The sequence below is a fragment of the Crocodylus siamensis genome, chromosome 4 (assembly GCF_052110815.1).
Source record: "Crocodylus siamensis isolate JL-2025a chromosome 4, ASM5211081v1, whole genome shotgun sequence".
In the NCBI taxonomy this organism is placed as follows: Eukaryota; Metazoa; Chordata; order Crocodylia; family Crocodylidae; genus Crocodylus; species Crocodylus siamensis.
Genome location: NC_143398.1, coordinates 183510164 through 183524129, shown reverse-complemented (window position 1 = coordinate 183524129; position 13966 = coordinate 183510164). Strand labels below are relative to the sequence as shown.

Here is a 13966-nt window from a genome sequence, read left to right as displayed (position 1 = left end):
ACTGAATCTGTAATGCTAGATTTGTGACTTAAAGCCACAGGCTATAGTTAAATAGGAGTCTTTAGGAAGCATTTTAATTGGCTATCTAATGTTGTCTGAAGAGCTTCTCTCATGATTAACTGGTTCAGCTACAGGTTAGCTCACATCTGTCTACCACTTTTGTGAGGTTAGCAGCCCTGTTGTTCCTGTACTCTTGGGCACTAGACCATGTGACATAAGAAGACAGACCCTAACATCTACTGGCAATAAAGGCAAGAGAGGACGAATCATCTGCTCTATCAGCTGCTAGCTGATGACCCAAGCAGATGGAAGCTTCAGAGGCCTATGACACAGGGCAACAGCCCCGTGGGACTGGAGACGCCGGTGCTGGGGGAAGAGAGGCAATGAGGAGGACACAGAAGCTTGGGGACACAGCTTGGAGAGATCCATGACCTGAGACCACTTACCTGGCCCAGGTGCGGCAACAGAAAACGTGGAATGGCAGGCAACACCACCTGCACCTTTTATCAGCTCGCTCTTGGTGTGGCTGGAGTGGTGTCGGGTATGACATCATCTGCCAGTGCTGGGAAGGGTCTTCAAAAGCCAGCACAGGACAGAGAGATGGGAAGTAGCTTCAACAAGGCAGCTGTAGGCTCTCGGCCGGCACGCCTGGCCATACTACGTCCCAGAGATGCCGGGGACGTTCCAGAGGAGAACATGGCCTTTTGGGGAGACAGCTCCTTGGAGCAAAGAAGAGAGAAGGGTGGAGGATCCAACAGCCTAGCACCTGACAGGGTCACGTGAATGGAAGGAAGAGCACTCCCTCCCTATTTTCTAAATTTAAGTTTCATTGATTTCTCCTGAGGTTTTAAGCTAGGGCCACGTACTGTTGCCGCCTTGACTGGAGCCGAGAGACTAGGAGCTCCCAAGGACTCTGGGGCAGAGAAACAAAATAAGGTTGGGAGTCTTCTGTCTGGGGCACCATCAGGGAAAACCAATATGCCACATGAATCTATTTAGAGAGTGGCAAGAGCCTCAGTGCAGCCCCAAAGGGGAAAAGATAGGGCTGGAAGAACAGGTAAGAATGAGCATGGGGTTAACTCCTCTTCAGAAGAAAGAGATGCTAGCCCTAGTACGAGCCTACCAGGACATTTTCCAGGATAAGCCAGGCTGGGTCTGCAGCATCCAACACAAAATCTGCACCTCTGAAGGGATGATAGTGCAAGAACGGTGGCAGCCAGTACCACGCCACCTTCAGAACAAGGTACACAACGAACTTGGGAGGATGTTAGAACAGGGGGTGATCCAACCTTTGTGGAGCCCCTGTCGCAACCCACTGGTCCCCATGCCTAAGCCCAATGGATCCCTCTGCCTATGTGTAAACTTTAGGAGGCTGAACAAGATAGAGGTCTTCAACATGTTCCCGATGTCACGTCACAGAATTAATGGAATGTATTGGGTTTTCCCACTTCATTTCCACACTGGATCTATTGAAGGGCTACTGGCAGATTCCAGTAGCCTGCTGGGATTGGGCTAAAATGGTATTTAGGACCTCGTGGGGCCTTTACAAATTTGTGCAGATGCCCTTCAGGCTCCACAGGGCAGCAGCCATGTTCCAATGTATGATGGGCTGGGTGCTAGCACCTCACATCTAGTATGCACCAGCATACATCGACAATATTGTCATCTTCACTGAAACATGGCTCCAACATATCCGGGCCCTGCAGGCCATGTTAATGGAGCTAAGGATGATGGCCAATCCCTGAAAATGTGCATTGGGAATGTGGGAAACAAAATATCTTGGCTTTCAAGTAGGGCAAGGGGTTATCCAGCCGTTGGTGGAAAAAGTGGAAGGTATCTGAGAATTCCAAATCTCTTACAACCACAAACAACTGCAGCCCTTTCTAGACTTAACTAATTATTATTGGCGGTTCATGCCACGTTTTTCTGAGTTAGCAGCCCTTTTGACAGAAGCCCTGAAAGGACAAGGTTCGGGAGCTATTCGATGGACACCCAAGATGACCAGTAACTTTGAGAAGCTCAAGGATTCCCTGTGCCAGGATGTATTGATTCACACGCTTGACTTTGATAAACCCTTTATTTTACAGACCAATTCTTCAGACTCTACAGTTGGGACAGTGTTGATGCAAGAGGACATAGGTGTCGAGAGACCAGTGGTGTCTGCCAGCCACAAACTTCACGTGGCAGAAACACAATATGCCACTATTGAAAGGGAATGTCTGGCCATTCAGTGGACCATTGAGCACTTCCACTATTATGTCATGGGTCAGAAATTCAAATTGGCCATGGATCATGCCCCCCTACAATGGCTCAGCCATGCCAAGACCAGTAATGCCCAAATAATGAGGTGGACCCTTATCTTTACAACCTTTTAAGTTCCAGATAGTGCACCAGCCTGGGAGAACTAACACTGTGGCCAACTTCTTGCCCAGGTATGGGAGTGAGAACCGAATTCCCAGGAAGGGATGTGACACAAGTGACGGAACTCAGTTGACAGGTATGAAACAGGAACCCACGATACAAGTGCCCTAGGGCAACTTAAAGTGGGGAGTATGTCGCAGAATGACAGCCCCACAGGGCTGGAGACCCTGGTGCTGGGGGCAGAGAGGCAGTAAGGAAGACATGGAAGCTCGGGGACACGGCCCAGAGAGAGCCGTGATCTGAGATCATTTACCTGGTCCAGGTGCAGCAATGGAAAATGCAGAATGGTGGGCAACACCCTCTACGCACTTTGCAAACTCGCTCTTGGTGTGGCTGGAGTGGCACAAGAGTGTGATGTCATCTGCTGGTGCCAGAAAGGGCCTTCAAAAGCCAGTGCAGGAAAGAGAGACGGAAAGCAGCAGCAGCAAGGCAGCTATAGGCTCCTGGCCAGCACACCTAGCTGTACTACATCCTGGAGATGCCAGGGGCAACCCAGAGGGGAGCACAGCCTTTTGGGAAGACAATGCCTTGGAGCAAGGCCCAGAGAAAGGCCAAGGATCCGACAGCCCAGTGCCTGACAGGAATGCATGAGTGGGTGGAAGGGCATTCTCTCCCTGTTTTCTACATTAAAGTTCCATTGATTTCTCCTGGGGCTTAAGCTAGGGCCACATACTGTTGCTACCTTGACTGGAGCTGAGAGGCCAGGAGCTCCTGGGGACTCTGGTGAACAGAATAAGGTTAGCCCTGAAGGCCTGTCCAGTCAAAGGGGGTGGCTTCAGAGAGCAAGACCACTCATCCATATTGGTTAGGTTTCTTAGGCAGGGTGCGATCGTGAAACAGCTCCTGCCAGTCCCTAGTGGACCCACGGCTGCTGCACAGATCAGTCAGCTCACCTAAAATACGTGGCTGGCCCAACCAGTTTGAGACAGCACGCTGGACCACAGAGGAGTCCAGACTGTCTACTGTGCCGCATGAGACCAATGTTTTGGCACTTGGAAGGGGTGTAAGGAAGGTGGAACCCCAAGGGAAGTCCATCCAGAGCACCCCTTAATGAGTCCAGGTCATATGGGAGCCTCCTGCATCTTCTTTTAAGAACAAGATGTAGTGGGTGAGCAACAGGAGCATCCTGTAGGAAATGGCGCATGGCAGACACTAGTGCCAGAGGTAGATAAAGCCTGAGTGTGGATCACGCAGCCCTGAGCCACTTGGGAGCAATTGCTCTGGCTTAGATGGGCACAGCTTAAAAGTCATAAACCATTTGTACATGAAGCCCCCAAGCTCTTGGAAGAGGTTGGGGGTGCTGAACCAAATCTATGGGCAGCAACGGAGTGGACCAACCATTGGGAAAGGTTGGACTTATTCCTACATTCCTATTCCTAGCACTTTATACCAACACCAAATGAGTCCCCCATTGGTCATGACTTTGACAAAGAAGTGTGAACAGACTGAGATCTGGATACAGATGCTTCAAAACAACACTTCACAAAATGAACACTTTGGATAGCTCCCTGTGTGAACGCAGAATCCAACAAACAGCACAGCATTTAATTAAAGCTGCAATCTCTACACATACCCTGATGGGGCAGATGGAATTTACAGGTTGAGCAATAATACAGTAGCTCATAATTTTGGAAGTTGATACTGATGCCATATGAAAGAAGAAGCAGCAGCCCTGTTGTTGAAGAATAATAGTATTTTTCCCAGTTTTAGGGAGTATGCTCTTATTGCTCCTTACAGCAATCAAACTAGCTTACCTACAAAGACCATAAATATCTTTCAGATTTTTCACATCATATATGGTGAAGGACGGTATCAAAGTTTCTCCAGAATGCAATTCTATTCATTGATCTTTTATACATTGTAATGCAGTTACTTGTGAATTGAATTTGACCCACCCAAAATATAAATCTTTCTGACAATCCGATGTGAGCTATCCTGTGATACTTTTTCTTTTCTATGCTGCAGATAATAGAAAAGAATGCTGATCCTGAAATAATGTTGCTGTCTTACTTACGAAAAAGACGTATCCTTTTTTGTGTTCAATATAACTTATCTGAAGCCGTGGAAGATTAAATTGCTTTTCTTCAGAAAAGCATAAATAATAAGAGAGGAAGAAGTAGAAGGTAAAAGTGGAGAATAGGAGAAAGAAGATGGGAAGCATTAAAGAAGAAAGAAGATTAAGAAGTACCTTCAATATGATCAAATATAAGCATAGTAATTCTTAATTAATACTGAGTGCAAGCTTGTTATTTCTCTATTCCAAATTCTTGCAAGCAAATGACTTTGGAAACAGTTGTTTTCAAATGTATGAAAAAGTTGCATAAAGTATAGGACAGGCAGCTAACATCAGTTTTCTATGTGATCTTGATTGCTTCTTTGTACTGTTTCAATACACTAAATTTTTTGCCTCTTAGAAGTGAAAAAGTTCCAGTGCTATTTTTGAACTGTCTTTGTATCTTTACAGGGCTGCATTTTGGGGCAAGCATGTGATTTGATGATAGTCATTTTTACTGCTGTTTAGACTTCTTTTCTTTGGGTCAAATTCTATTCTTAAGCATATAGTGGTGCGTATGCTGGAAACCATACAAGCACTTGTTTGCATCTAAGGGCTGATTTTGTACTTCAAGGAAGAGGAGGTTTTGTGTGTGTACATGAATACTTACACAAGGGGAACTGTGCTGTAATCCAGGGGTTGGCAACTGACAGCCCATGACCCATATCTTGCCCATGGAACCTTGGATCTGGCATATGGAGCTGTGGCTTTGGTGCCATTTGGCAGCAGGGGCCTCTCTTTTGCTGGGCCACAATCAGCTGCCTTGGGCTTTGGTGGAGGGAGAGCTGTTTCTGTGCTGAGTCATAGTCAGCTGCCTGGCCCTCTGCTGGAGTAGGAGCTCTGTCGGCTGGCATGGGCTCCAGCAAAGGGGGGCTTTTGCCACCTACACTGCAACTGAGCAGAAGGTAGAAGTGCCAATGGTTCTAGTACCCACACCTCTCTGACCCAAGCTGTGTCATTCCAGCCCCCACACTGAAAAATGTGGCCAATCCTTGATCTGGTTCAAATATTTTGTTTTATCAGATAAGTGGAATTCAGACAGGGTTCCTCTGAAATCAGTCAGATGAAGATTTATTTATAGGAATCAGAATTCATGGTAGAGGTATTAGACCAACTTTATCTTTTGCAAAAAAAATATCTTTAATTGCAAGCTTTCAGGCAGAAGCACCCTTCTTCAGATATAGGAGAAAAAACTGTAAAAGTTCTCCTGGGTAGAAATGAAAGTTCATATTTCATAGGAGAGTTGAAGGTATGGTAAAATCTCCTATTTGGAACAGTTCATTTTATTTGCAGATTAGGCTGAGAGAAAAGTTGGAATAGTCTGAAACACTTTACCACGTAAGAAATGTCTGCCCAGAAGAGTGACTGTGAAATATGAAATACCATAACCAGAAGGAAATACAAATACATCCTGCTTACCACCAAAGAAATTTGTGGTAAACAGACTATTCCAACTTTTCTCTGTACCTAATCTGCAAATAAAATGAACTGTTCCAAACAGGAGATTTTGCCATACCTTCAACTCCATGAAATATGAGCTTCCGTTTCTACCCAGGAGAACTTTTATAGTCTTTTCTCCCATGTCTGAAGAAGGGTGTTTGTGCCTGAAAGCTTGCCATTAAAGATTTTTTTGTTTGTTTGTTTGTTTTTCAAAAATCTAGTTGATCTAATAAAAGATATCACCTCTACCATGAGTTCTAATTCCTTTTGCCTCTAGATCAATACAGCTACAGCCTGGATACCTGATTTATTTATACAACATTTGTGGAAGAGGCAATTGACAAGGGAGGTAGAAATTACACAGTGCTGAGCTAAAAATAAAACTACAAATGCTATAAAGTCCTACAGTCAATAAGGATGCAAACTAATTAGCCCTGCAGTAAACATCTTATGTAGATGCTTACATGAGATATTTACTATGCCTGTACGAAGTGGCTGGTGTTTGGTTTGGATCCGGATTCGGCCAATTTGAGGGGCAGTGATTCGATTCGGTGATTTGAATCGCTGTCCCAAATGAATTTGGAGATTCGGCCGCTGCCGAATGGCCCAATCTCCGAATCGGCCCCATCCCCTGCCTGCTTTCCCAGCCCCGTCATTGGCTGCCCTGCCTGGCCCCAGCTCCTGGCTCTTTAAAAAAAAAGCCCCTACTCACCAGCTGCTTCCAGGTGGGAGGGCAATCCCGACTGCCCCCATGGCCCCACACTGCATTGAGGGCTCTTGTCACAAGTCCCCATCCCCTGCCCACTCTCACAACCCCAGCTCCTGGCTCTTTAAAAATAACAAAAAAGCCCTGACTCGCCAACTGCTGCCAGGTGGGGTGGGGATGATCCCTGCTGCCCCTCACTGCCCCACGCTGCATGGGGGGCTCTGCCACGAGCTCCCAGAAGCCCTGACAGCCACTGTAGCATCCAGTGAGTGCGGGGCTTTTTTTTAAGAGCCAGGAGCTGGGGCTGGGCGGGGCAGCCATGAGGGGGCTGGGAGAAGAGGCGGGGGTTGGGGACCTCATGGCAGAGCCCCCCATGCAGAGCAGGGCAGTGGGGGCTAGCAGAGATCACCCTTCTGCCTGGCAGGAGCCGGGAAATAGGGACTTTTTTTTTAAAGGGCCAGGAGCTGGGGTCAGGCAGGGCAGCCATGGGTGGGGGGTGGGGCTGGGAGAGTGACCATGGGGCGCTCAGGGGAGCTGGGGGAGCAGGCAGGGGATGGAGCCTGGCAGGGGTCCCCCCATGGTCCCCTCCCCCTTTTTGCAACCCTCCCCCCCCACCCCCTACTTACCAGCATGGAGTCCAGCTCCAGCTCCCTGCTGCAGTGATCCCCTGGAGACTACCTGAATCTCTGAAGCTCTTGGAATCTTTTCCAAATCAATTCGGACCTTTATATTGGTCTCCTTATTCAATTAGCATTCAGAGATTTGGCCACAGAATCGGGCCAAATCTCCTCCAAATCGAATCTGCACCTGAAGCTTCACACAGCCCTAATGTTTACTGCGGAGCTGACTAATTAGCTCTACAGTCAATGTCTCAGCATCTACACCTGCATCCCTATTAGGACTGAGGAAACTAATAAACTCCACAGCAAGGTAGTATTTGTCAATTTTTTGTCAGCAGCCCACGTGTAGATACTGACATGGATGGCTGGAGCATGAGGGTGCTTCACTGCAGCAAGTAATATGTAGTTTATAAGAATCAAGATCACATAGAGAACTGATGTCAGCTGCTGGCTCCTCTGCAGCAAATTGATCCTAGTCAGAGCAGCCCTGGGCTGGCAGACTGACCCCCAGGTCTCTCTGCCATGCAGATATACCCACTATGTAATAATGGGCCAAGCAGTACATTCTTTCAGAAAAGGACACCATGGCAGGAGGAGTGGCTATATAGATACATTAGTAGTTACAGTCAAATTGGAGTTAGAATCATAGAAGTTTAGGGTTGGAAGGGACCTCGGGAAGTCATCTAATCCAACCCCCAATCCAGTCAAAGAAGGACCATCCCCAACTAGATCATTCCAGCCCAGACTTTGTTGAGCCAGGCTTTAAAAACCTCCAAGGATGCAGGTTCCACTACCTCTCTGGGTAAACCGTTCCAGTACTTCACCACCTTCCTAGTGTGAAAGCTATTATCAAACCCCACCTCAGTCTTCTCTCTCAGCCTCTCCTCATAAATCATGTGCCTCAGCCCCCTAACTATTTTCACTGCCCTCCTCTAGACTCTCCAATGTGTTCACATCCTTTCTGTAGTGGGGCCTAGTAGTGCTAGGATTCTGATCTGTCAAGTGGATAAACGAACGTCTGTGATATACCCTTTAACAGGGAACAGCTCGAGATCAGTGGGCTGGTTTTAATTTAGGGTTTATCTTTATTAAACTGAATCCCTTTTTCTCTAAGGAAAAAGGATTGGAGTGAAGGAGCTGTTCTCTAGCCTTATGTCTCAGCCATTAAAAACATGCTGCACTTATAAAATATTTTATTTAAGAGAAATGAACTGATCAGCTACAACCTAAAACATATAAACAATACTTACACTTCAACTTAGGTGACACTTCCCTTCAGAGTGATAGGATTTGTAACAACTTTGGGTTCTTGACTTGCTTTTTGTAACACCAGTACATTAGTATCTTCACTTAATTGCAGAACACACAGAGTACTACAGCTACCAGTCTTGTTGAGCTAACTGTTATTCAATTATTAGCATACATGAATTAATGAGTTAATGATTATTAGCATAAAGGAGTGTGTTTGCTTCTGTACTACAAACTCACACTCTCTAAATAACTGTAATTCATAGATCTTCTTTCGTTGTTTTATTAATATAATTCTTGTTCATTGATTTTTTTTTTCTTGTTCCATTGTTAAATGCTATTTGATCTCCCCTGGCTCAGATCCTTGAAACTGCTCCATGTGAGCTGAGCAAGTAGTAAGCAGCATTACCTGAGTCCTTTTTAATTAAATTCAGGACATCTGAATAATAATTTTCTCCATCCCTCAGAGCAAATAACTTTAAATAGATGATACTGCCAAACTTTGAACAAAACTCAGTGCTGCAGAATTTATGGCTTATTTACAGTCTACAAAATGGGTCCTACATATTGCATTTATATTACAGGCTTTGTGTTATTTGTGTGAGCAGTTCTAAGCCTATGCACTGTCCCTACAAAATAACTACCTTAATTTAGGAAAATATAAACACTTGCCCTTAATGCCTAGCAACTGAAGAAAACCTTTGAGCATCCAAGTTAGTTCTACCCTGCCACTGGGAAAAACAATGTTGACAGCATGTCAACTGCTGTCATTTTGTTTGCTATAAAATCATTTAGCTTTAGAGAGAAATTTCTATTCTCATTCAGTCAATATCTAATCTTTGTTTTGGTCACTCAATTCAAAGCCAATCTGATCCAAGTAAGAGACTCCAGTCTGTCTTTACACATCTGGGCAAACTGAACAAAATTGTATTAAACAAGAACACGTGGTTCCTTCTTCCTTATCTGTAGTTCTTTCAGTCCATCTTACAGGAACAAAATATGGCTGTGGGACAGGTAGCTGTGGAGCTTGCACTGTGATGATATCAACATACGAGCCAATTTCCAAGAAGATACAGTATCCTTTATGCATTTTAAAAAAATCATAAATTGATGTAATTAAATCAAGATTTTTAACTTTGTAAAGGAAAGCAGTTCTTACAACAATGAACTATGCTCATATTCATGTTTGGTGATGTTCCCTAGAATCATTGATTAGACATTGCTGATATAGGGCTAAATGATTGTTGTATTGACTGTATTTTATGGTGACATAGAATTTTTAAGTAAAAATATTTAAAAATACATCAAATTGTTGGGAATACAGAGTGTAATTTTTGTATGGACACTGTATCGTAACAAGCTTTGTCATAGAAAACTATCGCCCATCCTATATTAATGTCTCTGATTCTCCTTTACATTCTGAAGACATTATTCTGCCAATGCTTGCCTGATTCCCATTTGTTGTCTGTATGGTGCTGCTGTTACCACTGTGGAAGGTATTGGAAGCATAAAATCAAGAATTCACCCAGTTCAGGTAAGTATGTGTCTTGCTGTGCCCTGGCACATGTTCATTTAATGATGTGATGGGATCTGATCCCTGATCCCAGCAATCATGCCTCCTGTAATTCCACATATGCATGGCAGGAGACAAAATTTTGGGACTGGGGATCAGATCCCTATTCCACTGCTACTATTTGCCAGTACAGGGGGAGCCTGGGATTATTATCTTGGGCTCCCCTTACTCTCTCTGACAAGTTCAAAGCTGGGTGCCGCAGTCTCCGTGAACAGTCCTGATTCGAGATTTAGGGCGATCCAGGGACTGGACCTTCTCAGACAGTCTTGGGGCCCTCAGGGCAAACAATCAATTCAAGAGTAAATTGGATGCTTATCTTGCTGGGATCCTATGACCCCAGCTGACTTCCTGCCCTTTGGGCAGGGGGCTGGACTCGATGATCTCCCGAGGTCCCTTCCAGCCCTAATGTCTATGAAATCTATGAAATCACCTGATTATTGGCCCTGCTCAGATAGCCCTTGGTTCAAGACCCATTGTGTATGGTAGAACAGCTCTCATGTTTTACTTTCAGAGGTTTCTGGGCAAAGCACGTCCTGTTTGCGTGTGTAGTCTACAATCAAGATTGAAGTCAGTGTTCATCACCAATACACCCCACTTTATCTCTGGTGTTTTAGAATGCTTCCAAGCATGCTGCTCTTGAAGTGTTTTCTTGTAAAAAATAAAACTGCATTAGGCGCTTTGTGTGTTAATGAGTAGACAATGCTCTCAGTACCTGTGTCAAAACATAAATAAGCCTGCTTCTGAAAGTACCCCGCAAAAATTCAGTATTGCTGCACTGTGAAACCAGGGCCTATCTTACCTTGTTTTAGGAAAGGATTGCCAAATGCCATGGCTCTCAGTGTGGTTTCTGCACCCCTGGAATGGTTATGTCCATATATGCATTACTGAGAAATCACCCTGAACCCACTATGGAGCAGATATCTGAAGCACTGGCTGGTAAGTTCTTATTAAAGTAACATGTCACAGCAAGCATTACAATGTGAATTTAAAAGATTAATAGTTTATTTAATACAGTAGATGCAGTCATGTCGAAGAAAATATAAAGAAAGTCACACAGGAAAAGAGCTAAGTGCCGACAGCAGGAGGTAGACTCTAGATGCACTTCTGAGCAGAGTTGGAGGAAAGCCTTCTGATTAAAATGATAATCCAAGTGATCAGTAAAAGGTCAACATATTAATTAAGCTTATGTTGTGATTGGTTCCAGAGGGACCTTAAAATGCCTATACTCTTGCCTATTCCTAGATGTTTCCTTAGAGGACCAGTGTGTAAACACTGATTGGAAGGGACCTCTCTGGATTTTCAAATTCATCAGTTACCAGGTGGTTGAAGAAGTTTCTTCTCACTTGGAAGCCCTGCTTCTCTCTCTCTTTTTGGAATGGTTCATAGTTCCTGGGACTTCTGAGCTTTAAAAGAGAGTCCCCTCTCTATCAAGACAGACATATCTTTTATGGCTGCTTCCTTCCTTGTCTCCTGTTCCCCATTCTGATTATTCTGTTCAGATGGAGGACCCTTCCACAGCTTGACGTACCTGACAAATGTTGTAGGGCAAACATGACAGGAGTTCCTGACTTCAGATCCAACTATTGATCATTGGAGGGGGAGGGCAGTATTATACACTCTAGTGAAGTTTTGAATACGCTGTAAAGCTGCAACTTCTGTGCTTTGGGTTTTGCTAAATTTTTATGCATCCTGTTATTTTAATATGGAAAATATATTAATTGAACTCTCTTAATTGTTTGTTCTTATATCAGGAAATTTATGCCGTTGCACTGGCTACAGGCCAATAATTGATGCGTGTAAGACTTTTTGTAAAGTAAGTAGAAGTAAGTTCAGTGGATTTGTTCTTAATCACACAACTATGTTTCTATGAACCTTTATTTTGGATATGCTATATGTTGCCCTTTATTTTCATATGACAGACTTTAAATATTAGTAACATTTCTTGTATTGTCACTAGTGGATGGTCAATCACACCCACTACTGTCCATATTTCAATATAGTGTAAGTTACAACTCCCAGGCTTTATAATCTTTAAAACATTTACCTTTTTCCATTCTTACACTCTACTTGAAGCTGACTTTTTTGATAACTAAATATGAGTTTTTGTGTAACTGATGCTAATATATTGATTGTTAAAATATATAGTGTGTGAAATTTGGCAGTGTTAGCTTTGGAATTCGCTCACTTTGAGAGATTGGTATTTAACTGTATATCTTTGCATGTGAAATATTAAATAGTAGGAGTTCCTTTATACAGTTAGGTTAGAGCAAAATAGGACACTAGCTGAAAACATGAATACTTGCTGATTCATTTAAGGTTTGTTAGCAGAAGTGTCTTGCTGTATTAAATGGAAGTGAATTGTTAATTACTTCTTTAGGACTTGGACTGCTGTAAAATCAGAGAGAATGAAAAATGTTGCTTGGACCTAAAAGAAAACCTACTGCTTCCTGGGAAGGGTAAAGAAGTATGTCATATTTGTTCCATTTGTCTTCAATTCAATTTTTACATTTATACTACATGAATTATTAATTGTTCTTTATTTGTAAAGTGTGAAGAAGTAGGAATCTCGCAGAGGCAACTGCAATGAATCCAAAATTGCCATGTAATGTGAGACGCTGTACAACAGCTTAGTTGAACAACCAAAAAGGTGTGCTAGTGCAGAGTCTGCCTAAGCCTAGTGGATTTGTTTACAAATTCAGGACCTTATTGAGAAAACATGCCAAAAGAAATCCTGAAGACTTACCATATATCATTTAGGATTTCATAAAGGAGCAGGAGAAAACAACCCTCTGAGAATGCGGTTTAAAGTAGATCAAAACAAATAATTTCTCAAGAGTGTACATATGGGTTCATTCAGTGGCCCCACCAATATATTTATAATTGCCAGTTTCAAATAATAAATCTGACTGAAGGGGTACTGGTAGCATTTTCTGTGGTTACCTTATACTTACTATGGGTATATCATAATGATAAATAGGGAGAAGATAAGATTTTCATGGTGATCACTGCATCACGGAACTTAAAAATATATTTTTAAAGATACTAAGGATTGACAAGAATTGTGAGCACCTTTTTAAAGTATTGTAAGATAAAGCTTTGTGTTTTGTGGGGGTTCTTGTTTTGACTTGCCACAATTTTACAAATTTTAGCAATCTGTCTCTTTGTGCCAATAATGTTAAGAGGCAACAGAAGGATTCCACTAAATATTACTGAGGATCTCCTCCTTTTACTTGCATCTGCTTAATGCCAATGTTGTACTTAGCTGTAAATTTTCTTATACCTGAAAGGGTGGATCTTCCATACTTTCAGCAGCCTTTTTATTTCCACATATCAACCTTATACTTAAAAAAAAGTCTGTCTTCTGACAAAAAGCAAAATCATGGCTTGATTCAAAATCATGGGTGATTTTTTTTGAGAAACGTTTTTTCTGAAATGACCAAAACCCTCATGTTGAATCAATATTGTGTAACAGATAACGCCTGTAATAATTTCATGGGCCGCTTCCATAGGTGATGTAGCTATTTATGGAAAATTTCATCCCACTACATAGGGGCCATAAAACTTTAACTGTATCACATACTTCCTATTAAAAGGTAACCATTAGTTTTAAAAAACCCTGTTTTTTACTGACTAGTTTTGTTTATACAAGCAATATTCAAAACAACAGAAAAGGCATTTTTGTCTTTATTTTTTCATTTAAGTGGGGCAAAGCACCTTGCACAGAAGTGAACTTCACTTTAATTAAGATTTGGAAAGTAAAAGTCTATTAAGTGAATGGTGTAAATTATCTTAGAATTTATAAAAGAAGTGATGAATCTGAGCTGGTATTTAGGGGTGATCTGATCTGGTGCTGGGGCAAAAAAATGGCTGCTGCATGTCATCTTTGTGGCCGCACAAGTAAAAGT

General features: G+C 43.0%; 1 protein-coding gene across 1 annotated transcript in view; it reads left to right on the top strand.

Moving 5' to 3' along the window:
- The window catches only part of LOC149867305 (aldehyde oxidase-like), an 87477-nt gene that overhangs the window by 20130 nt on the left and 53381 nt on the right, over positions 1–13966 (top strand). Inside the window, exons 3-8 of the mRNA XM_090045149.1 lie at positions 4387–4444; positions 9467–9563; positions 9914–10022; positions 10871–10997; positions 11813–11874; positions 12439–12525. Of these exons, the coding sequence (XP_089901275.1) occupies positions 4387–4444; positions 9467–9563; positions 9914–10022; positions 10871–10997; positions 11813–11874; positions 12439–12525 (540 nt within the window). The remainder of the gene's footprint in view (positions 1–4386; positions 4445–9466; positions 9564–9913; positions 10023–10870; positions 10998–11812; positions 11875–12438; positions 12526–13966) is intronic.